We start from the raw sequence: 23,585 nt of genomic DNA, 5'->3' as shown, positions 1-23,585 counted from the left end.
CAAGATCATCAATGTCATTAGTTTTTTTCCCTTCAATCTTAATATATGCTACAGTCATTATTTGTGTATATTACAATGATTACATTACAATATTTAAAAAAAGGTTTGACAAAAATTGTTCAGCTTTATACAGTCAGAAATGCAGTCAGTTTGAGCTGAATGATTGAAGGTTTATCTTTTTGAATAAAATTATGAAAGCAAACATATTCAATTGATATTTTCCGATCATCCTCTAGTCCATACCCCATAATCATCCTCATCTGTAAACCTGTCATCTGTTGCACCATGTTTGACAGCGCAAGGTGAGCCTGACTACACTGCACAGTATGATGCTGCATCATAAACTGTTCCTTCATTGGTATGGTTTCATCATTCAGAATTTTCCCGCATGTACACAGTTTTTGCATTTGATTCCTATGAATAATTTTGATGCATGAGGCTCCTGGTCTATATGCGGCAGTGTCCTAGTTGGAACTTTTGATATACAGTCTGGACTAGAGAATCCAGAACAACCAGCAACAATTAATTCGATATTTGAAATATTTTTTATTTCTGGCGTATTAAAATGTATTATAATGTATTAATAACAACTCAGCCTTTTTCCAGATGTGCAAGCATTCAAGCATGTGCCTCTGTGTGTAAAAACTATAAAAACTTTAGAATCTATTAATTCATCCAGCCCTCTATTCCCTGCTTGGTTCCTTAATTCATCAATCCATCTAGTCATCATATACATATTCATGTAGCAGAGAGGAAGACAAATAGTCTGTCACCCAGTGTCCCTCAGTGTGTGTGTATGTGTGTGTGTGTGTAAAGGTGTGCAAATTAAAATGGGAAATGTAAACAGATTTAAACTAATCAGTGTAAACACGTTAAAATAACTTTAAATGTTGAAATAAACAGATTTATTGCACAAAATCACACAATCGCACACACACACAGTAGCACACCTTCCGAGAACATAACAATGTTTTATTCATGAGCAGGAGGTGAACATGATGAAAGTCCATTGAGCGCAATTACCAGAACACATATTTACAGAGTAGCATGTGTAAATACTTAGCCTCCTTTATTTATCCGTGAAACCCCCTCTGTTCAGAAACAAATCACTTTAACAAGGTCCGGAAAACATGAGCCTTTACGCAAACAGGCTAATGACCAGGCCCACACCACCCATGTGACTTGACGAGACCGGGAGAATGCATTTACACTCAGCTACCGCACAGCCACAGTGATCCCGGTGATCTTTCCCACCGTGGCTGAACACTCAAATCAAAGCAATATCACCGCACTAATCAGAAAACAATGAGCGCACACGCACAGACACACACACACACAGCCTGATTTTAACTAGGGGTGTCTGGAGGCTTTAAAAGGCAGGCAACACGTCTCCCAGCAACGGGCCACAACCCAAATTGATCTTCATCTTATTCGATGAAATGTTAAATAGATGAAGCGGTGTTGTGGCTGGGTGCGTGCACTTTGACATGTGTAGCTTATACATTAGCACAATCGAGCATTTATGATTTCATATATTTCAGCCTTCCAATAGTTAGTATACAATCTGAAAGCATGCTTGTCAAATGATCACTTATTTGGGATATTTTTTATATAGATTCGGCCTTAGCAATAGTAAGTGTTTTTTATATTATAATAAAACACATAATTTTTTTACACTGTCTTGGCTGTGCATGAAAGTTCAACATGAATTAAAGTTCAGACAATATTTGACCTTTAATATCAGCCAAACATATTGATTATGTATGACTGGGACATTTATTATTGATATATATTTATAATATCTATTCAACAGAAAACCTTGATACGTTGTGGTATCTAACGTAGAATCGCATTAATTTCATTAACTGCGAATCAGTTTTGCTGTTTACCTCCTACTTGTGAGTACAGGCTTTGGGTGGATTAAACCAGGGTTATAAAGATGCGGTGGGTACATAGGCAACTGAGCTCTTTCTGATGACTGACCGGGAGGCACTTTTATGGGTGAGTGAAGACAGTAAAACATCTTTTACACCAGTCTGGAGACAACCCTGAACGAGGTGAGCCACAGACAGAGCTCACCGTTTTACAAGAGAACAGGCCAATAATGGGAGAACAGAACATTTATGAATGATTAAACAGAACATTTTTTAGAACTGAATCACAAAACACTGACACAAAGATGGTAATTCAATAATTTACTGCTGGAACAACATGACTCACATCAGCCTTTTCAAAACTGTGGTACAGCTTTGTTTCTTTAGTTACAGATATGGTCACAGAATAATTAGACAAAATAAACATTATGTTCTACATGTTCTGATCCCTAATAAAACAAATTCCACTATCGTGATGTGCAAAGTCTCTGTGTTCACTCAAATGTGTTCAGATTTCAAATCATGATGTACAATCATGTTATTCATGTTAAGCAGTATGAAATAAGGTTTCCCCAACGTTATTTGTTTAAAATGTGATAAAAAAAGTTGGTACTGGTATCCAATCAGCCAATCGCAATCAAGCTTGCGAACCAACCACAAACTCTACCCAAGTTACACCAGTGTGGCCACCATATATGCACCGTGTATCTGGTAGTTAATGCTAGCACACATACTTTCAAAACAGAATGCTGGGACATTTTGATCAGTGCCTGTCGTGAGCTAATTAGAAGGCATCTTTGAGGCTTTTGGCTCTTGATCCAATGAGATGCCAGTGAAAGGGGTCAAAATGCCTCTTTCCCAGGGCTAAGAGTTCAGCATTTCTGGAGCAGAAAGGTTATTTAAGGCAAAGTGTCAAATGTCTTTGACGTTCAGAAGAACTTCACCCGATACGTAGAGTGCTGTTTTCAAAGCGCTCCAACAGATGCCGTGTGGGGGGCTTGTTTGCTAATGTTTGCTGGAGTCTGTCCTGGCAAACTTGAAAGTTTGGTACCTTCGGAAGTGTTTAATCATCTTTCTCATACTGGTCTTACAGTAATTCTGAAGATAAGCCAATTTTGCTTGAATTAAGTCCAATTCTTTGAATGCGTCCTACTTCCTCACCATGTCTGGCTCCCGTGACACTGTGGTAACTGACCACATTGCACTGCAATAGGTTTTAACATCACCAAAGAAGAATCAATTGTTTTTTGTGGGTTCTCAGACTCCAGAAGTTTCAGTACCGAAAAAGAAACTTAAATGTAGTACCAGATTTATTGCTTTATCACACATCCCTCCAACCACTATTTGTTTGGGTACTGTCCATCCGAAGACAAACTGCTTCCCTCTCACAGCCAATCACGCATTCCGATGGTGGATGACTAACCGTAAAGACACAGTCGTCTCAAAGCACCACCCTAAATACTGTGCCTTCATTATTACTTTAATCAGGGGAAGGAGAAATCTAGTGTCCATCAGGGAAAGACCATTTTCACATCAGGGTCCATCACTTGAGGAAAAGACATGAGCTGTTAGATCTTTACACTTGAGTAAAAGTAAAAAGTAAAAATGAGTAAAAAGACAAATCGATGTGAGGCAATATCTTTCCAAATAGTTGTAACATGGTGGAACTGCCTAATAAGCATGTGTAATAATCTACTTATTATTGGGCTCATAAAATATTACATTCAAAATCACCAAATCTGGCAACACAGAGCACAAGATCCTTTCTGTCCTCTTTGCTCTGTTTTCAGTCAACATCATAAACGTCACCAATCTTGGAATCATGTGCACTTAACCATAGGTCCAGTAAAAAGTAAATTAAAGAAGACATCCCAGAAAAATGCAGTTCACCCACTATCTACTTTCTGAACAAATCCATTTAGCTGCGAGCTGAGAGTATTTTTAAAGACCGGAGGACTATCGTGTTTAAATTTATTTGCCATTCCTCCAGCTTTCTGAATGTGATGTTGACATTTTATCTCGAACGTAAAACTCTACTCCATTCTATCTTGGCAAAGGAAAAGTAGCTCCTCCAAAAGGGACATGATTCCATTCGGTTTGAGATCTATACACGACTATGATGGGCACCAAACATTCCTGGCTCGTGGCAGCACTGTTTGTGAGTGGACGCAAGTCGCTCATCGCCCATAGCAACACCTATACAGATCTGGGCGGAAAGCCATCTGCCTGTCTGGTCTCCCCAGTGACAAAGGAGAGAGCTTCCAGTGAAGAGAACGTTGCCGGCCAAGAACATTTCCCGGACTCAGGCAGGTGAACCCCATCTGGTTGAGGTTTTGTCATCTTTTTTTTTTCCACACCTGTAACTGCATATTGTTATTTCTGCAATCTGCATACTTGGCTCACACTGTAGCACTCGTTCATTAAAGTCAAAAACTGATTTATTATGTAAGTTTATTTTTTAAAAAGAATGTATTGTGCTGAGTGACAGTTTTGATAGTGCTTCTGTGTGCAGTTTTCACTAGCAATCCCCTCAGCACATACCACCACCGCTGCTGCTGCTATGTGCATATACTGTACTATGCTGTTCACTAAAATATTTCAGAGTTTAAAATATAACAGAACTACCAGTTACTGTTACTATTATTACTATCATTACTAGAACAAAATATTCATTTATATACATTTTGATGTTTATTTTAGTTTTTTTTTTTAATCATTTATTCATTGCTGAGCAATTGATATTTTCTGTAAAATGACAGAATACACATAAATGTAGAATTGTAAAAGGTTTATGTTGATCAAAGGCAAATTCATTCTTTTTATGGACCATCAACATGACCAATGTCAAGCTGGTCTGTTTTTCAATTCACATCAAAGAAACTGCTGCGCTAAATATGTAAATTCAATATCAGAATACAACAACAAATTTGGAAATTCTGAATCTTTCATATGGGCGATTATCTGGAAAATGAAACCAAAACCTAAAAAATGATTTGCTTGTCCTAGTATTTAAGATGCGTACTCAGATAACAACAACATAATTTTATTTCAATATATTTACAAACCTGAAGGATTTGCAGACTTTTGAAGCACAGTTACCTCTCATGATGTAAAATTTTTACTAACTTCAATGAAATCATTGAACCCAGAGATTCAAAGTTCAGTTTATATATGTTACAATGAATAGTGCATCAGACTTAATTAAAATATTCACACAATGCACCACATTTTAACTCTTAGTTCTGGCTATCGTATGTTAAACTTAACAGCACTTGTGTAGATGTGTGACATTGTTGTCCTGTGCATCACATTATCTTGGTCATTATACTTGCCTATATTGGTATTGTATAAGTGTTGCACAGTTTTGACACCCATTATACATTGAAATAGTTTTGTCTGAGTGCTTCACAGAATTTTATTGTAAAAGTTTGTGAGACTAGTTTTCTGTGTCCCGTGCATCACATGACAAGGTTTCCAACTGCTTGTGTTACTACCCAGTAGTAACGCAGGACAAGTACTACATGCATGTCTCACTTGTTCATATTTCTGACCACTAGTTAAGGGGATAAAGTAGCTTGTGTTATCAAAATGTCATGCATCACATAGAGAATTGCCGTATGTATGGCAACCTGGAAGGTTGACTACCCTGTGGAAGTGGGTTTCTGAGTGCTCTTCTCCGAGCGTGGGATGACTCTTCCCTGTGTTCTCCACTCAGGGAAACAGGTGTTTCAGGGAATTGAGGGAGAGAGTCAGAGTTTTATATTACGCCAACAACGGCTGTTCTACAGCGAGTGCGCCATATGGCTGCAATCCACGCAGGGGTGTGGGGAAAAAAAAGAGAGCAAGAGAGAGCGGGAGAGAAATAAAGAAAAGAAAAATTATCCCTGTGTGTTGGTTAATAAATAATTCTCTTTGTGTCAGACAAAGAGAAAAAGGGTTTGCAAATATCATTATTTTCTATTTCATTTTCTCTTTCTCTGCTTTTTCTCTACGCTGACTTGCTCTGCCCACGTGGGAAAGCTGTTAACACAAAAACAAATCAGGAAATTCTCCTTTTGAAACAGATTCTCGTGGGAGCAGCCATGTGCAGAATTCCAGATGAATTCCCATAATCCTCGCAGACGTGTGTAATGCCATTGAAGTCGCGCTCTGTGATTGTAACCTTGGGTAAAATACAGACCGGGCATGTTTTTTTGGAGAGAGGAACTCTTTGCTAGGTAGCCTCGGGACGAGACACATATGGCAGCTCGTAATGCAGCCTTTGAGTTCTGCAGATCTGGCAGAAAAGAAGTGACCTGCGAGGTGTCTGGCAGCACCCATCTAAAATTATTTCAAACTGACAGGATCCTGTAGAAACAGTGGCCTGCCGGGGTAACACTGTTAGTTCAGTGCTGGGCTGAATGATATCATGATATCATCCCTAAATGTATATCATGACAAGAGTGTTCATCCCAAAATAATATAGAATTGATATTGATAGTCCCAGATATAGGACAGTTGTAGGGTGGGAATACACAACTACAAGGAGAAAAGTCTCTGACTGTTCACATTATTCCAAGAGAGAACCTAGATGTTGCTCTGTTCAGTGCAACTTCAAAAATACAAAAGTGTACAGGATGGTTGAATATCGACCCTCTGGCAATTGCAAACAACAGCTGTGTGTGTGCGTGTCTGTGTGTGTGTGTGTGTGTGTGTGTGTGTCTGTGTGTGTGCGAGCTTTGGGCGACATCTGTGTCTTGTGTTATAACCATGTGGAAAATCTCAGGTGAACACATGTGAGTTTTTACTCTCTAGTGATAATCAGCCCCTCTATCAAAGTGGATTCAAGCACACACACACATACACACACACACACACACAGGCACACAAATGATGGGGAATGATGAAAGACCCTTTGGAATAGAACAGAAGCATCAGATAATAAAATCCTCAAGATGGTTCCACTCCCCAAACCAGACCTATTATCAGCTTGGCAAAGCCTCCAAATAACTAATTTAAGAGGAGGCAGGAATGAGTGTGTGTTTGTGCATGCACACACACATTTTCAGCCTCTCTCTCACACACACACACACACACACACACACACACACACACACACACACACACGCCATTACCACTGCCACTCCTAAAGAACTGGCACTGCATCACAGAACCCAAACAGAACCTTCACACCACCAGACTCGCTCACTCTGCGTCTCACACACACACAATCACAGACATCACATGTTTATTTTCGACTATTCCGCATTATTAAACTGATAATAGCATTCACAGAAATACATGATACAGTGAAAGTGGGAAATGGAGAAGAGGTCAGGGATCAATGTTAAGAGCATCTTGATCAGTCTAGATTTCAACTCATCAATGGGGGCATTGAGCTCCGAGAGAGAGAGGGAATGAGAGAGAGATTGAAATCCTTGACTGTCCCTGGGGAAGGACACATAATCATTGAAGGAGCCTCCTGCATCAAGCAATCAGAATTTGTGTGTGTTTATGTGGGTGGGTGTGTGTGTGTGTGTGTGTGAGAGAGAGAGAAAGTGTGTGTATGAGCGTGTGATGTAGGGCTTTGATGTCAATTTGATTAGTTTAAGAAAAGTCTCTTTTTCGATTTTGCTTTGGATAAACGACTAATGAACGTGGCTGCAGAAAAATGATTTTACAGCATTTTCCCGCAGCACCAGAAATTGGTATCTGGCCAAAAACAAACTAACCTGTTCCCTCGCACAGACATAGCCTTCAAAAAGCTGCACTTCCACACACGCTCGCACAGAGCTTAGACGCTTCCACGGTATGTTTTTAACTCCTTAAAGGGGTCAAACGTAATCAGACTGACCCACTTCTTTGCACACATGCCCCTCTTTTCCAGAGTTATCTCGGAGATTAGGGCTTCAGGAAAGGAGCCATGGGGGACTGGGCTGCAAAGGGAGGCCTAATTGCCTCAAGTGTTGCCGTCTCAGCTGGAACACAGAGCCAAATTCACAATCACTTCAAATCAAATAAACTCGGCGCAACGCGAACAGCGCTGCAATCCCCCTCCCCTTAATCTTCACGCTGCTTTTTTAACTTCTATTGCTCTCCCCTCTCCTGACCTTCTCTCTCCGACCCTTTCTTTAAGAAGGCTTTGAGCCTGGCTGGACCCCCACAATAAATCTCCTCCTGTGTGGGTCACTGGGTCAACATTTCCGTTTCCATTCGTATCGGAGGCCCTACTGTCAAATGTGGATGGAAGTCCGCCTATCAGCAGGCCTCAGTCTCCTGTCTGTTCTCACCCTTTCTTCACCATATTTACCAGTGCAAGATGAACAGGGCTTTTCAAGGATGTCAAGGACAAGTCTGTGGACCTACACAAGGCTGGAATGGCCTAAAAGACCATCGCCAAGCAATCGGGTGATCGGGTGAGCAATTGGAAGAACCATGAAATAACTGCCAATCTCCCTCAGTCTGCAGATCCACGCCAGCTCTCAACTTGCGGAGTTTCAATGATGATGAGGATGGTGTGGAACCAGCCCATAGCAACTCTGGTGGAACTTGTAAGTCGGTAACACACCATGCTATGAAGGACTGAAGTCCTGCAGCCCACAAGGTCCCCCTGCTCAAGAAAGCGTATGTACAGAACCGTTTGAATCATCAAAATGATTCCAAGGAGGACTGGTGAAAGTGTTGTGCTAAACTGAGATAGTAAATGTACTCACAGCCTTTGTTATGAAGCTTAAAATTGAGCTCATGTGCCTCCTGTTTCCCCTGATCATCCTTGAGATGTTTCTGCAGGGTGGTAGTAGCCTAGTGGGTAACACACTTGTTCAAATCCCACTTACTACCTTTGTGTCCCTGAGCAAGACACTTAACTCTAAAGTTGCTCCAGGGGGGGGACAGTCCCTGTAACTACTGACTGTAAGTTGCTCTGGATCAGGGCGTCTGGTAAATGCTGTAAATGTAATTAACTGGAGTCCAGTTGTGGAAAAAAACAGTTGATTGGACCTGATTTGGAAAGGCACACGCCGTCTATATAAGGTCCCATAGTTGACACTTCATGTCAGAGCACAAACCAAGCATGAATTCAAATTAATTGTCTGTAGACCTACAAGACAGGACAGGGGGTAGACACAAATCTGCGGAAGGAGACAGAAAAATTTGTGCGGAAGGTTCCAATGAGCTGGCCGACCACCTACACTGAATAATCAGGGGTGAAGAACCTTAGTCAGGGAGGTGACCAAGAACCCCATGGTCACTCTGGCAGAACTTCAGAGGTCCTATCCACCAATCAGGCCTGTATGGTAGAGTGGCCAGAAGGAATCCACTCCTTAGTAAAGGTACATGGCAGCCTGCCTGGAATTGTGTATAATTTGTCCCACTACGGGACAATGCAATGTTAACGTGTGGTCAGCGATGGCAAAGAGGCTGTCAGTGCCGAATCTGGACCACTTGCCCGATCGGATCTGCGCATGCGCACGCATACACAAAAGGTTAGGCCTGTCTTGCTGCAGCTCCGATGTCCTCAGAAAATAACGGAAGTTTAGAGCGGAACAACACCCAAACTATTTTTTATGAATCGGAAGAACAACTCTTTTTGTAAGAACATATGTGACGACCACTTACAGTCAATATCTCGTACCAGAAACAGAGAAAAGAAGCAAACTGGCGCGAGCCAGTCATGCCAGCAAACCGGCTGTTTTATTATCATGGTTCCGGTTCATTATGGGCACCACTTTTTTTTTTTTTTTGGATTCCAGGTCTCTCCAGTGTTTATTTATTTGATACGTTTTGAGGTCAAACATGAAGCACTTTTATTTTACAAAAGGAAGAATGTTGTGAAATAGTTCTTTACATGAAAATGGTTTACGAAATCAAAGAGTAAATGCCCAGGCACTTTTTTGAGATTCAATGTGATTCGTCATACATTGCAGGTCATCTTTCCCCCACCCAGTCCATAATCAGACAGTTTTTAGGTGAATAAATATGTTTATAATGGAAAACAGAAGAAAATTCAGGAATTTGTGGAAAAGGTAATGCGCTGTGAGCAGTTTCCAGATGCACTCTATTTTTTTCCTGACTGTATATGTGAGATAATATTTGTTTGAATGTATCTGGGATTTTCAAAAATCCACATGGGTATTAGATAAATAGATAGACAGATTTGCCCTTTGCTTGTGATGCTTTGGATGACTGGACTAAAATTTGGCCTCAAGAGATGAAGCAGAAGAGAGGAGGAAGCAAATGGATTTTGACTAAATAAAAGCCCTGCAGGGAGCGCATAGTTAACAATTTGGTGGCTGTGTGGTTCCCACCACAAGACCAGATTTTTGAGCTGGTAGCTGCACTGAAGAGTTGTTTATTTGACAGAAGGAGATTGATCAGAGACTCTCAGTTTGGGTACCTTCCCACCTCCTGCACAGGAGACCTCGTAGCAGCATTGTATACTGTCCAAATCACCATGTGAAACCTAGACGGGGTGGTAGAAGCCTAGTGGGTAACACACTTGCCTATGGACCAGAAGACCCGGGTTCAAATCCCACTTACTACCATTGTGTCCTGAGCAAGACACTTAACCCTAAATTGCTCCAGGGGGGGACTGTCCCTGTAACTACTGATTGTAAGTCGCTCTGGATAAGGGCGTCTGGTAAATGCTGTAAATGTAAATGTAGATGCAGATGCGCTCCTGCATTAGATATTTGACCTGGGTCAGATTCAAGGTCAAAGATCTGCTGCTTTTTCCAGCCTTCGGTTACCTCCGTTCCCAGTCAGGCCTATGCTGGAGAACAAAAACTGTTGAATGAGCTGCAGATGTGATAAACCTATTATCTGGAGGGTGCTACTGGTTGTGTTCACCAGAATCGCCTTTCATGATCACCAGGGGGTGACGAGAAAAAAAGAAACTGAAAGTATCTACACCATGCAATACCACCGTATTAATTATTAAATGTAAAGCAAGATGTCCTGTCAGCACCTTATGGACGTCATGAGTCACGAGGGAGATCAAGTACCGCCTACTTCTAATGTGAACGGGCAGGAGTGTGTTTCAGAAAACCCCCAACATCACACACTCGGTGGGGTCCGGTTCAGACAAGCCTGTGGCAGAAGTGCAGTAATCCCTAATCCTCGGTTTAATGGCGTGTCTAAGACTACATGCTTTCTTTCTAGTGCTTCACCCACTCTCTCGCCCAAGCACGCACACACACACACACACACATGTTAAACATGTGTAATAAGACCCTACACCTGCCCCTACACCTGCCCCTACACCCAAATATAAATTGGAATGAAATCCGAATGTTCTGCAGAAAGCAGCTCCTCAATTTACCAAGAGTCGCACGTTCAAAATCATTTTTTAAATAATTAATGACATAGACGCAAACACACACTGTGTGAGGTATTCTGATGACACAAGGTGCCCCGTGGTAAATTGCATGGTTCCTACAGTAATGTCTGAGTTCGAGTGTGTGTGTGTGTATGTGTGTTACAGTTTATTTTTCACATAGTCATGATGTTGACTTATCCTGGCTTAATGAATGCGCCGATGTCATTAATATGTGCGGTGGGCTTGTTAATATGCACAATCAATGCTTAATTGGCATTTGTGGAAAACAAATCATTTCTTCTTTTTTTTCTGAAAATGAATTTTCTGTCTCATTATAAATGAATTAATTGTACCGATTCTTAATCATCTTTGACTGCTGGAGAGTGGAGGTGTTTTTGGAGGAGCAGCTGAACATCCAGCCAGAAACCAATGTGCTGAAGACGCACTAAAATACCGAGGTGTGTGTGTGTGTGTGTGTGTGTGTGTGTGTGCGCGCACAGTCAGCATGACATGGAAAATGTAATTACACTCACCTGATTCACATTTGCTAAGACCACTACTGTTTGTGTGTGCCTGTGTGTGTGTGAGAGAGAGAGATTGCTATGAAAGAGCTTTCTGTTGCGATGTGTGTGTGTAAGTTTTGCGGGAGAGTGTTGCAGTACGTGTGTGTGTGTGTGTGTGTGTGTGTGTGTGTGTGTATGTGCTGTAATCAGGCATTTTACAGCCCCTTCCATCATTTCCTGTCATTAGAACTGGACGATGCTCCTGTTTTAAATTGTGTTTTTGCGGTGCAACTCCACACAATTGTTTTGACTCAATTCATGTCACAATTTCCTCCAGTTCAGTGACATTTTGATGATTTAATGTAATATGTGTACATTTGGTTCAGCCTGGGGATTTTTTTTTTTTTGATAGCCTCAAGAAGAACCATCGATCGAGTCATTTTATGTGGAGCTCTGCCAAGAGAGAGATCATCCCTACACACACACACACACACACACACACAGTTCTAGTGCAGTTGAATGCATTGTAGGATAGAAAAGATGGATGTTTTATAAGTGTGGAGTGAGAAAGAGCGGCCAATTCTAGTGCTTTGCTACCTAATGCAGTATATTATGCTTATTTGAAACATACTTATTCAGAGAATGAACACTCTCTCTCCCTCACACAAAGTTGTAGGTGCTTTAAAAAATCATGACAAAAGGCAAATACACTGTGTACCTGCTGGATCTGCCTGGATGTACTTTTAACTCCGGTACCACCAAATCATCCGCATTGCGCACACACACACACACAAACACACAAAACTGTCTACATAAGACAGCAGCAACTAGTTATACAGCCTGTCCCGAGTTGCGAAATTAAAATTAATTCTCAAAATGTGATTGAAACAACAGGAACCAGCGAGCTACCAGAATGCTGAACCATACAAAAAGACAAAAGACAGAGGATGGGGGTGGGGGGTGTACACAGAGACATGTGCAGTGTGGCATTTTAAATTAAAAAACGAGAAACCTTCAACTTTCATCCTGTCAGCAAATAAGCGCTGCAGCCTGACAAAAAGAGTAGTTTTGCAGGAACAAATCTGTTCAGATGTATTATTGATAAACTACAGTACAACTCTCACCGGAGTCAAAGGCATGATGAATGAAGTGTGTGTGTGTGTGTGTGTGTGTGTGTGTGTGTGCTCCTCCTGCACATGTCTCAAATGTTTGTGGTTCTGCTCCCAAATGTCCTACACACACCAGCCCCACATGGGTCTACACACACACCACTGCAGAAGACACAGACACACGCAAACTGCATGGTGCACTGACACACATACGTGCACAGACTCTCACACACCACAGGGGTGTGTTCAAGGTCTGCTTAAGTGTGTGTGTGTGTGTCCGTTTGTTGGTGTATCTTGATACCTTTTCATCAGACTCGTACCAGATATGTGTGTGAACATCTGACAGAATACCTGTTTGAATGTGCGCATTTGTATCCATTACCCCATACACACCACAACACGGCAACACACGACACACACACACACACGCATACTTCACACACCACAACGCTGCATTACACATACGCCCCCTGCTACTTTAACTTGCTGCATTCAATCACATTGCTTTTCCACCAATTACCAGTAGAACTCAGTGGCAATTGGCGGAAAAGTGGCTCAATTAAATTCAGACCCTTTATTCTGAGCAGACAACACACAAAAAAATCACACACACACAGGGATCAATCAGTTAATGGAGTGAGTGTAAATCAGCTACTGAAGAAAGAAGAAAGCAGAGGAGAAGTAGAGGCGGCGCCTTTTTCCCACTCCTTGTCATGTCTACAACGCAGGGCAACAGCCGTCTGCTGTGAATCCTGCTGTCAGCTGTAATCCAAGACGTGGCGATGGAGGCAGGGCAGGGCAAGGCAGGGCAGCTGTTCCCACCCACCCTTACACCCTTTACAGACCCCCGGACCCCTGATTTCGCCAGCCAGCCATCCTCAAAACCTGCTCGCCCAGCTACACGTGGTCGGTGGCGATGGAATGGCGTGGACCGCAATATAATGATCCCAAACTGTCCTTTACCAACGGACTTCAAAAGCCTGAAACTATTCATGGAACACATTTATAGAATTACCATTAGAATTACCAGTTTAACCTTGGGTTTAATATGCTAACAATTTGGTGCCAGTACAAGGTGTGCCAAGAACTCTCCAAAACACAGCCAATCTGTGCCATCTTAAATTTTGTGTGGACTCGACAAAGGCCATTGCATCTACAAGACAAAAGAACAAAGGATACAATGTGAGGGTACAGTCAGAGCCTCTTTTGAAACTCGCCCATGATCGTTGAATTCATTAGCTAAACCATCAAATATAAATTAAAGTATGAAATACACACTCTTAGAAGGCACTTTGTGGTTTACAGCACTTGACTGGAACTGTCACAATACACTATAAAAAGTTTGGGATCACTCAGAAATGTCTTTCTATTCCATGAAAACAAATAAAAAGAATTGAATTTGAAATTTTAAAAAAGTATATAATGTAATTGAAGCCACATTTACCCAACTAGTCTGAATAAGGCCAGTTTTATTGCTTCTTTATTGACTAATTATAAGTGATAAAGTTCCATTTACAGCCACTTCCAGCTACTTTAGGTCAACAATGTCTGGACAAGAGTTTGATCAATTTAACGTTCTTAAATCCCTGAATGGCAGTGTAGGTCATCGTAGGTACACCGAACCCTCAAATCCCCATAACAGAGTTCTTTACTGACACTTAGTTTACGGATCCTATTACCTGATCTTCTGTGTGAGTGATGAAGAGAGAATAAAGGATAAAAGATAAGAGTCCCAATGGAAAGATGAATCTGCTTTTAAAAAATAGCTGGCTTTGTGCAGATAATCATTCAAGCCATTTTGAAGAATGGTAAAAGATACACACTCACAGAATGAGTGGTTTGGAGATATGTTTGCTGGTGGAACCTACTGGCAACTGGATAATGGATGGAATTTGACTGTGTTCCACGGGCAGCCAGTTTTCATGCCAGGCCACAAGGATGTTGGTTCTGTCAATGCCCTTGTGCACTTTCTAAACTATATTGATGTAAATCTTCGTCAGATGGATTTTCTACAGGGCTTTGGTCAAGATGTTCCGAATGGACGTCGAAAAAGAGACCAGTCAATCCCCATTTCCAAAGAGAATCCTGTTATTCCTCCTATAGACCTGTTGTTTGGTGGACAGGATATTAGAATCCAACAGACAGGACATGTTATTTATAAGAAAATATTTCACAAAGTACTTGGATCTTTGAAATATTGTCTTTCCAAAGGATTCAGTGAATTACATCCCCCCTCCATTATTCAGAAACTCATTACTTCAGCGTCTCATAATTCACACCGTCATTACAGCCGGCTTTGTTAGGGGGTCGACTTTTCAAAGCGTTCCCCAGCTCATCCTCTGTGAATGAAGAGGGGAGCGGCGGAAATGCCGGCTCCGCTCAACGCGGTGAACTGAAGGTGGGGGTGGTGCGGGTGCTCAGTTAAGGTGACGCCTTGACATTTATTGAAGTATTAAGACAGCACTTGCCAGATGTTGTTGGGACATGGAGCAGAACCAGAGCAACCGCTATTATAATAAAGCAGACTTAATCACTTTAGTTCGGATGTGCTGTTCCTCACACAGTTTATCACAGTTTAGGCCTTTTTAAGACGGGAACTCCAAAGTTGTAGATTCCAGTTTCTTTGACTGTAATTTATTGTTAACCTCTTACATTCTTCTTTCTCTTTTCTTTTTTATAGCTACAGTAACATGGCAATATTAAAGCTATCCAACCCCCACCCACAGGTAAAGCAATGGCCCACCCACTATTCCAAAGCCTGCACCTGGCCTGAAAAAGACCACAGGAAAGAGGGATGAGGTGGGGAGGGCAACCGGATGAAAAAGAGCAAAGCTGGGAATGAGGCAGGGGACGAAACTGAGGAAAGATGAAAGAAGGAACGCGTCACGGCCACCCTGAAGAGAATTGCCTCCGCTCCATCTCAATCCTTGTGGCTTGCACAAGTTGCTTCAAGCAGCACCGCTGCTAATCTGACCTCAAAAACAAGACAGGGAGAAGGGATGAGTGTAGGAGAGGGGGATGACTGAGGAGGAAAGATGGTGTGAATGAGACTAACAAAGCAGCCAACGGGGAAACAATGGCAGAGCCTGAAGCATCAACAAGTGTAGAGATACGAGGAAGAAATGGTAGCGGGGGGAATGGAGAAGAAATAGGAACGAAGATGAAATATTGCAGAAGAGCGATAGAGTTTATCCATTTTAATTTGCAGTGTGAAATATGTAAATGGCCCTCTGTCTTTGGAGTCATTTAATCTCGCCTCTGCTGCGAGAGCGTGACACTCATCTCTCCACGCCAATGAGCCTCTTTCAATAGTCCAAAGGAAAAGAAATGAAAGAAAGAAAGAGGAAAGGGAACGAATGGATGGAGTAAGAGATGTTGGTGGGCAGAGAGAGCGAGAACAAGAGAGGAAATGCTAAAAAGAAGAAGTCAGAACGACAGACTGAGGGAAGGAGTTCAGCTGAGCGTAAGTGATGGCCGCCCTCGGCTGGGCGAATTAGCCGCCACCCGTTACCTGAGGGCGCATCTTAGCCCTCGTTGCTGAGCGCAGCATAAATCAAAGTACGGCTCGGCACCTCGCGGCATCATCATCCTCATCTTCCCACAAGCGAACCTCACACAGGCTTTGTTCCTTTTAATTTAACCAACAACAAGCCCCGTGTGGCCGGTTGACTCCAGCTACGCTCGGGGGCAGCTCCGGACTTGGCCTTTTGCGGCCGTCTGTCTCGGTGAAACTGAGCGGTTGGGAGGTATAACAGCAGCGTTGACATTTTCTACCTTAAAGGAACTGACTGTAGTGGTTTAGCTGCAAACAACTAGACGTGTAGCACCTGACCACCTCCAGTACAACACATGGCAGGCACTGTGGGTACGTTGGAGGAGTCGATCCGACCGCTCAAGAACTCTGAGCGGTCTGAACGGCCTCATGTTTGGAATCCAGAGATATGTGAAGCAAGCCTAAATAAAACCCTTCCTCATATCCTGCGTCACACTGTTACGCTGCCACAGTAATTCCAGGTCTCGGCTTTCCAACATGGACCAGCGTGTGAGGGAGCTGAGCTGTGCACGGGAGCCGGGAAACGTAACAGATCCCGTCCAGGCTCCGAGTCTCGTCTATCGTGTGCTCATCATGTTACAAGGAGCAGCAGACATTTACACACACACACACACACACACACACACACACACACGCACCTCTTTCCAAAACACAACTTCAGCTGTTACCAATGTAAAACCAATATTTTTTTTAAATTCTCAAAATCAAGACTTCCAATCATCCATCTAAACCTGTTGATTCTGCAGTTCAGCAAAATGCTAGCATTAAAACATGCAACTAAAAAATAAAAAACAGGATAAACGTAAAAGTACACAGTCATAAAAAAACAGAAACTGGCTAATTATACTGAAATAGTTTCATTAATTCACAATGTGCGATAAGACTACATTGTATTATTCTCTAAAACTTTATTTGAATATATTTCTGACATACTGACTACCTTAACACCAATACAAACACGTTTTACTTAAACCTCTGCGAGTGATGATTTACTGTGAACTCACTGGACCCAACGAAATGAACCAAGGGGGAACGAACCTGAGTTTGACTCAAACGGACTAAAGCCTGTAGGTGTGAAGCGCCCTAACTTACAATACAATACTCACAAAGTGCTGCTACAGGATGAAATATGTTCTCACCACACCATAGACATATAAACACTAGATGTCGCATTCAGCCTCTCAGCATGCGTCAATACCGCCGTCACATTTAGACGGGGTTCCAAGCCCATTCGTCCACGCATTCTCTGACGGTACGAGCGAAAATGACGGACCTTTGCGCCACGTACGGCTGTAATAACAAGCGAACAAAGAATGTATAACATTTCATGAGTAACATTTTATTTTATCATCTTGTACGTTACGAAATTCTGTGTACGAGAAATAACGTTATTCATGGTGCAGACCAGAGCATCGGTCTTCCCACCCCAGAGCTGCTGCTCTCACACCCCTATATATTGAAGTTCTTGACATCTATACTAAATGCCTCTGTACATGGACCTGTCCTGTCTACAATTATTTTTTTTCTAAATAAGCAGGTAAATTCATGTTCATCTTTCATACTAAATGTAAAAAACAGGTATTTTCCTTTTCTGAAAATGCATTGTGTTCAGTTTACTGTCTATAGATTTCTATAAATGCCTGTTGCTTTGGATAAAAAAAAAACATAGATCTATGTCACCAAACAAGTGATTTAGGGATAACTGAATTGATAACACTACCCTCATTTCGGAGACACTTTTATCCAAAGCAGCTTAGGAACTAGGACAAACACTCAACCCTCAAAACAATGAATATTTTATTCTCTGATAAATCCCTGATAAAGACGCAAAGTGGAATATGTTCCAGCATCAATTCCAACCTATATAAAATCATGGTGTAATAACGTGATAAATCACCACATGCTCTTGTGTCGTGTACATCAGCCGATATAGAGGCGTGGTCGGTGGTTTGGGAGCTTGGTAGTGGAAATCGTCACAGTTGCACACAGAGCAGGGCTTGGCTGAAGTTTCTACTGCAGTGCGGGGCAGGGAGGACCAGGCTGGAGACTTTTTTTTTCCGCTGTAAAATGTATAAGAGTTTGGCAGCAGGAGAATCTGGTACAGGGATCTTTGCACTGATACGCCACTAAGCCAGAAGTTACACCGGGTGGTGGTAAAGTGGTAAACGTAATGCCTTGCTGCCTGATAAGGGGATGGCGTACACGAACATGGTTTTCTGGTCAGTAAAATGTGGTATAAATGTATTTATTTGTGTTTCGGTGTAACAGATGACCGATTAGCATTAAGATGACCTTTTTTGCCGGCTGTGAAACTTCGCCCCCTCCCCAACTTGGGGCCCACCAGTGGAAAAGCGCTATTCTGAACCCCAGGTCATGGGTCTGAGAACGGAGTTAAGCTGTCGGTGATGGAGCGTGTGGATGGGGGGAGGGGCGGTCGGGGGCAGGACAATAACATCATAACAAAAGGCAGCCAACGGCTCCGAGATGGGAAATAGATTTCCAGACACACACACACACACACACACAAGCGCAAACCGACACAATAGCGCTTATTCACCCACAAATGCGCGCGCACACACAATACTGCCTTCAAGAACGTACACACACACACACACACACACACACACAAGAAAGGAACAGAAAAGAATCTTGCCAATAAAAACTTTTCAGACTGTTTCAGTCAAACAGAATGCCTGAGCGAGGGAACGGAGAACGGAAGAATGAAAGGGGGCGTCGCATGAGGGCGTGGTCACAGCTCTCAGGTAAACCACAAATCCTCATAGCTCATCCTCCAACGCAAAATCAGACAGACGTGCACAAACAAAAGGTCGGGAGGAATTTTTGCGCGCTCATACACACACACACACACACACACTTTTTCTGTGTGGCTCTGTAACATGTTATAAAAAAAATGTATAACTACCTTCGTATTACTGGAATTGTAAGACTAAACTGTCTTCTGCGAGCTAAACTACAGGACCAAAATGTCCCCGTATGACATCTTGTCCTAAGATAAACATGCACGACGTTCACACACGCACACACACCCGTAGACGCACAGAAGTACACACTTGAATACACACACGTAGCCCGCCCGGCTTCATGCGCACACCTCAATTTTCTGCTCTCACTGATGCATGAGAGTGAAATCCAGAAAGAGAGAGACAGAGGGAGGGAGGGAGGGAGGGAGGGAGGGGAGAGAGAAGTGCTTTTTAAAACAGTGCCAACACATCCATTTAAAATAATGCGCTTTATACACAACATAAACAAACCTCTCATCCAATTTACACCCAACACGTCCGGTCTGCACAGACACACCTCGGCCACGGAGCTCTGCGGGATAATACCCATGATGCCCGCGCACGACTGGTGCTGCCATTACTGCGGGGTAATGAATGACACAAACAACAAAGAACAATAGCGGGACCTGAGCAAATGTGCAGCGGGGCGGCAGCGATCGCCGTGCCGACGTGGAGCTGAGATGATGAATGCAGCGATGACCTCTCTCACACTCTCTTCTATCCCTCCCTCCCTCGCCACGCTCACCGTGGCGCTAATGATTAGCCATATGCGTCAGCATCACACACACACACACACACACACACACACGCGCGTCGTAAGTGTGACTGACGGGATGATGGCTTAAAAGCTGTAATTCTGCCTCTGGTGACGGTTGGAAAAACGGGGCTCATCACGTCCCTGCCGGAACGACTGACCCATCCAGTGAATAGAGACCAAGCAGCCGCCTGCTTTCTTCCTCTCACTCTTTCATCGTCCTTTACCTGCATTCCTTTCCTGCATGTCATCCCTCCCTCGTCCCTTCCCCTCCCATCATAATCCGGCCGCGCCGCTCGCCTCGGACTCGAACTCGCGGTTCGGAGGCACTAATCAGACTGACTGGCACTAATTTCCCAGTTGACTTCTGCGCCATCACTCGATTATCAATTAAGGCAATCCATCTCGGGCCGGAGACCGCTCGCCCGATTCCATTTAATAGATGCGACTGAGCGTTGGCGTTATTGCACTCGGACCCCGCTGCCTGTTAACCTCACTGTCCGGAAGGGCCCCAGAGCAGAGACCCAAATCAAAGAGCTAATGTGCAGCAGTCACCTCCATTTACACTGAGGGGTGCAGGGGGCCGGGACCCGAGCGCATTAAACCAGCGGCCCTGTCCGACCCGCTTTCATCCGCAGCGTAAAACTCCCGTCAGTGTGGGACGCCACGCACGCACCGGCCCTTTACAAACTGGGAGGGGATTAACACATAAAAGTTTAAGATAAGAGGTGAAGGGTGACGCTGATTCTAATTCGCTGGCTTCAATTTGGTTGTTTGGCGTCAGAGCGGAGATCGATACCCGGCCAAGCTCGAGTCAGATCGGGTTTGGGTCCCCGCCAGGCTGCGAGAGACCTTGACATTAAACCCGGGGGGGGAAGCTGAGTCTGCATATGGAGAGACAGTGAGAGGGAGAGAAAGAAAGAAAGAAAGAAAGAAAGGCCACTGACTTCAACTCAGTGGGTCGTCCAACTATCTAATGTCCAAACTTGTCTGTAAGCTGCATTTCTGCAGAAAAACTGTGTGGGGAGAGTGTGGAACGTGACAGTCGGCAGAAGTGATGGTGAGACTGAGTGACGGGTGACTTTTATATTGCTGGAATCATGAATGGGATGTCAGGAATTAGGCCGCAAAGACCACCCCCCCAACATATTGGCGGGACTGACTGGATTTAGAAATGCTGCGAGTATAAAGCAGAGAGACCGGCTCCAGATGCCTTTTTTATTTCAAATCTGCACACAGAGAGCCGAACTTCACAGGAAAAAAAAACCTTGCCTTCTCACACAAACATCGAGATTCGGGATGTGATTAAATGGCCATAAATCCTCTAATCTCATTGGCACGTTAAAATCGGAGGCTCTGGACGAAGCGCGTGGGTCAGACGAGGGGCGGCGGGGCCCTGTTTAATGCGGTCAGTCAGCAACAGGTCCCCGCGCCCCCGCAACCGCACTAATCCGATTTAACACAAGGCCCTCGCACCCAGCGCAGACATAACATTAAACAGGGCCTGGGTGCGGGGGAGCCACACACACACACACACACACACGCACACATCCCTCAGACTGACATTCAAAGAGGGTGAGGAGACTCTGACCTGAGAAAATGTGTGTTGAGAGCATCTGACCTTTACATCTTTTGTTGCACCACTCACTTTGTCTCTCACTTTCACACACAGACACACACACACACACACACACACACACACAGCACAAAAATGCATGTACACCCAGTGGATCAATACACCCAAGTGTAGCCTAATCGTTATGCACACGTATATAGATTCACTGCGCCCCGTGGTTAATTATGGCGCGCATTAATTAATACAGAGCTAAGATAATTACTGACGCATGGTCCGAAGCAGGAGCCGCTCACCTTGCGCGCGCAACACGTGGCCGCTCCACAGCAGCGCGAGCGCCCACATCCACCCGCGCGGCGCGCGCGCAATCCCGTCCGCCCCTGCGCGCAAGCGCTCCCCGCGGCGGGCCATGTCGCGTCGGTCCCTCGGCCACTTGGGTGACGGACCCCGGAGGGGGTGGGGGGGGCAGGAAGCCGCCTGGTGCCGCGCGCAGCCCGTCCCGTTCTTCCAGCGGGTTTTATCGACCCACCATCCCCGCGCGCCGGTGCCCGCTTCGTCCACTTCTTATACCGCCTGTACAGGTCCGGCGGCCGAGCTGCTGTAGTTTGTTTGGCAATGACCGGTCAGCGACAACAGGTCCCACCCACCGTCGACCCGCTCCCGGCCGGACTTTATTCAGCGACAAAAAGCCGGGAAATCGCCTCTCTTTTGCTTCAGTTTGAAATCGGGAAGAAGAAAAAAACTCAGTTCAAAACCTGCGAAAAAATTACATCCCTCCGGCAGCAAAGGTTCACCGAAATCCACAAATCCAGGCGTTTAAAACGGCAGTTCCTTCTCCCGCAGCTTTTGTCGCTCCAAATGTAACAAGTTGTTGGGTTTTTTTTGTTGTTTTGTGGGGGTGCGGATGGAGAGAGAGAGATGTTTGGGGCGCAGCGGCTGAACACCTGCCGCCCCGAAGCAGGAGGTTATTTAGGAAGAGAAGCTCTTCTTCACCCCGCCGCACCGGCTCGGAGAAAGCGATCCGTGTGCGAGTGTGTGTGTGTGTGTGTGTGTGTGTGTGTGTGTGTGTTGAAAGGGATGTCGGGGGGGGGGTGAAGTTCCATTCACTCCGCTTCTTCTCCACGCCCCGCCCTCCTCTGCTGCGATTGGTCCGCGGGTTTCAGGGAGCGCCGATTCGTATTTTCGTCCGGAGCACGTGGAAACGGGGCAGGAAAAAAGCGGCTCGATGCGCCCCCACGCCGGGGAGCGGGAAAGCTGGAGAACGTGCTTAAATGTCGTGTTTTCTGAAAATGACGCGTCACAGAAGAACCTAGATAATCCAAACGTCGTTTCACCGTCCCCAAGACCCCTTTGTTCCTTGGGTCCTTTAATGTGATCTGCAGGTATCAGAATCTTGATAAGACACCTATAAAATGCATGTTTAGCATAGCATTTCCCTAAATGTTGTGTTTCATTCATTATTTTTGTTTGCTTTAGTCCTTCCGCTCATCTGTGTGCACCAAAGGGCACTAAATATATAAGGTGTGCTTGATAGATTTTAATTGGACATTGTACCTGAAGGGGTGTGCATTATTCACCAGGAGTGGTTTCTGTGATGATAACTATAGCTGGATTCACCAGTTACTTCTATAGCTGTGCAAGATGCAATTGTGATGGGCTTGCCCATGACTGGAAGTTTTGTTTTTACCTTGATTATGTGCAACCATCTTGATACGGTGCATCCACAAAGTATTCATAATCATTTTTTTCCTCAGAATGTTACACACAACACCCCATAATTACAACATGAAAAAGTTTTCTTGAGGTTTTGGCAACTTTATAAATAAAAAAACCCTGAGAAATCACATGTATATAAATAGTCACAACATTTACTCAACACTTTGTTGATGTACCTTTGGCAGCAATTACAGCCATAAGCTTGTCATGCCTATCCCTGGCCAGTTTGGCCCATTCCCCTTTTTACAGCAACTCTCAAGCTCCATCAGGTTAGATGGGACGTGTTGGTGCACAGACATTTTAAGATCTCTCCAGAGATGTTCAATCGGATTCAAGTCTGGGCTCTGGCTGGGCCACAAGGACATTCAGAGTGGTCCTGAAGAAATTCCTTTGATATCTTGGCTGTG

The 23,585-nt window shown here is 43.9% G+C and overlaps 1 protein-coding gene across 2 annotated transcripts in view; it reads right to left on the bottom strand.

The window, feature by feature from the left end:
- Nucleotides 1-22,506, bottom strand: part of sdk1b (sidekick cell adhesion molecule 1b) — a 188,268-nt gene extending 165,762 nt beyond the window's left edge. For both annotated transcript variants that reach the window (XM_028973286.1, XM_028973287.1), the window contains exon 1: nucleotides 21,759-22,506. In XM_028973286.1, coding sequence (XP_028829119.1) covers nucleotides 21,759-21,873 — 115 coding nt within the window. In that variant the 5' untranslated portion in view covers nucleotides 21,874-22,506. The remainder of the gene's footprint in view (nucleotides 1-21,758) is intronic.
- Between the last annotated feature and the right edge of the window lie 1,079 nt (nucleotides 22,507-23,585).

Source organism: Denticeps clupeoides, chromosome 3 (genome assembly GCF_900700375.1).
Source record: "Denticeps clupeoides chromosome 3, fDenClu1.1, whole genome shotgun sequence".
NCBI classification, from domain to species: domain Eukaryota; kingdom Metazoa; phylum Chordata; class Actinopteri; order Clupeiformes; family Denticipitidae; genus Denticeps; species Denticeps clupeoides.
The sequence above is the reverse complement of the archived record's forward strand: the minus strand, read 5'-3'. Positions and strand labels throughout refer to the sequence as shown.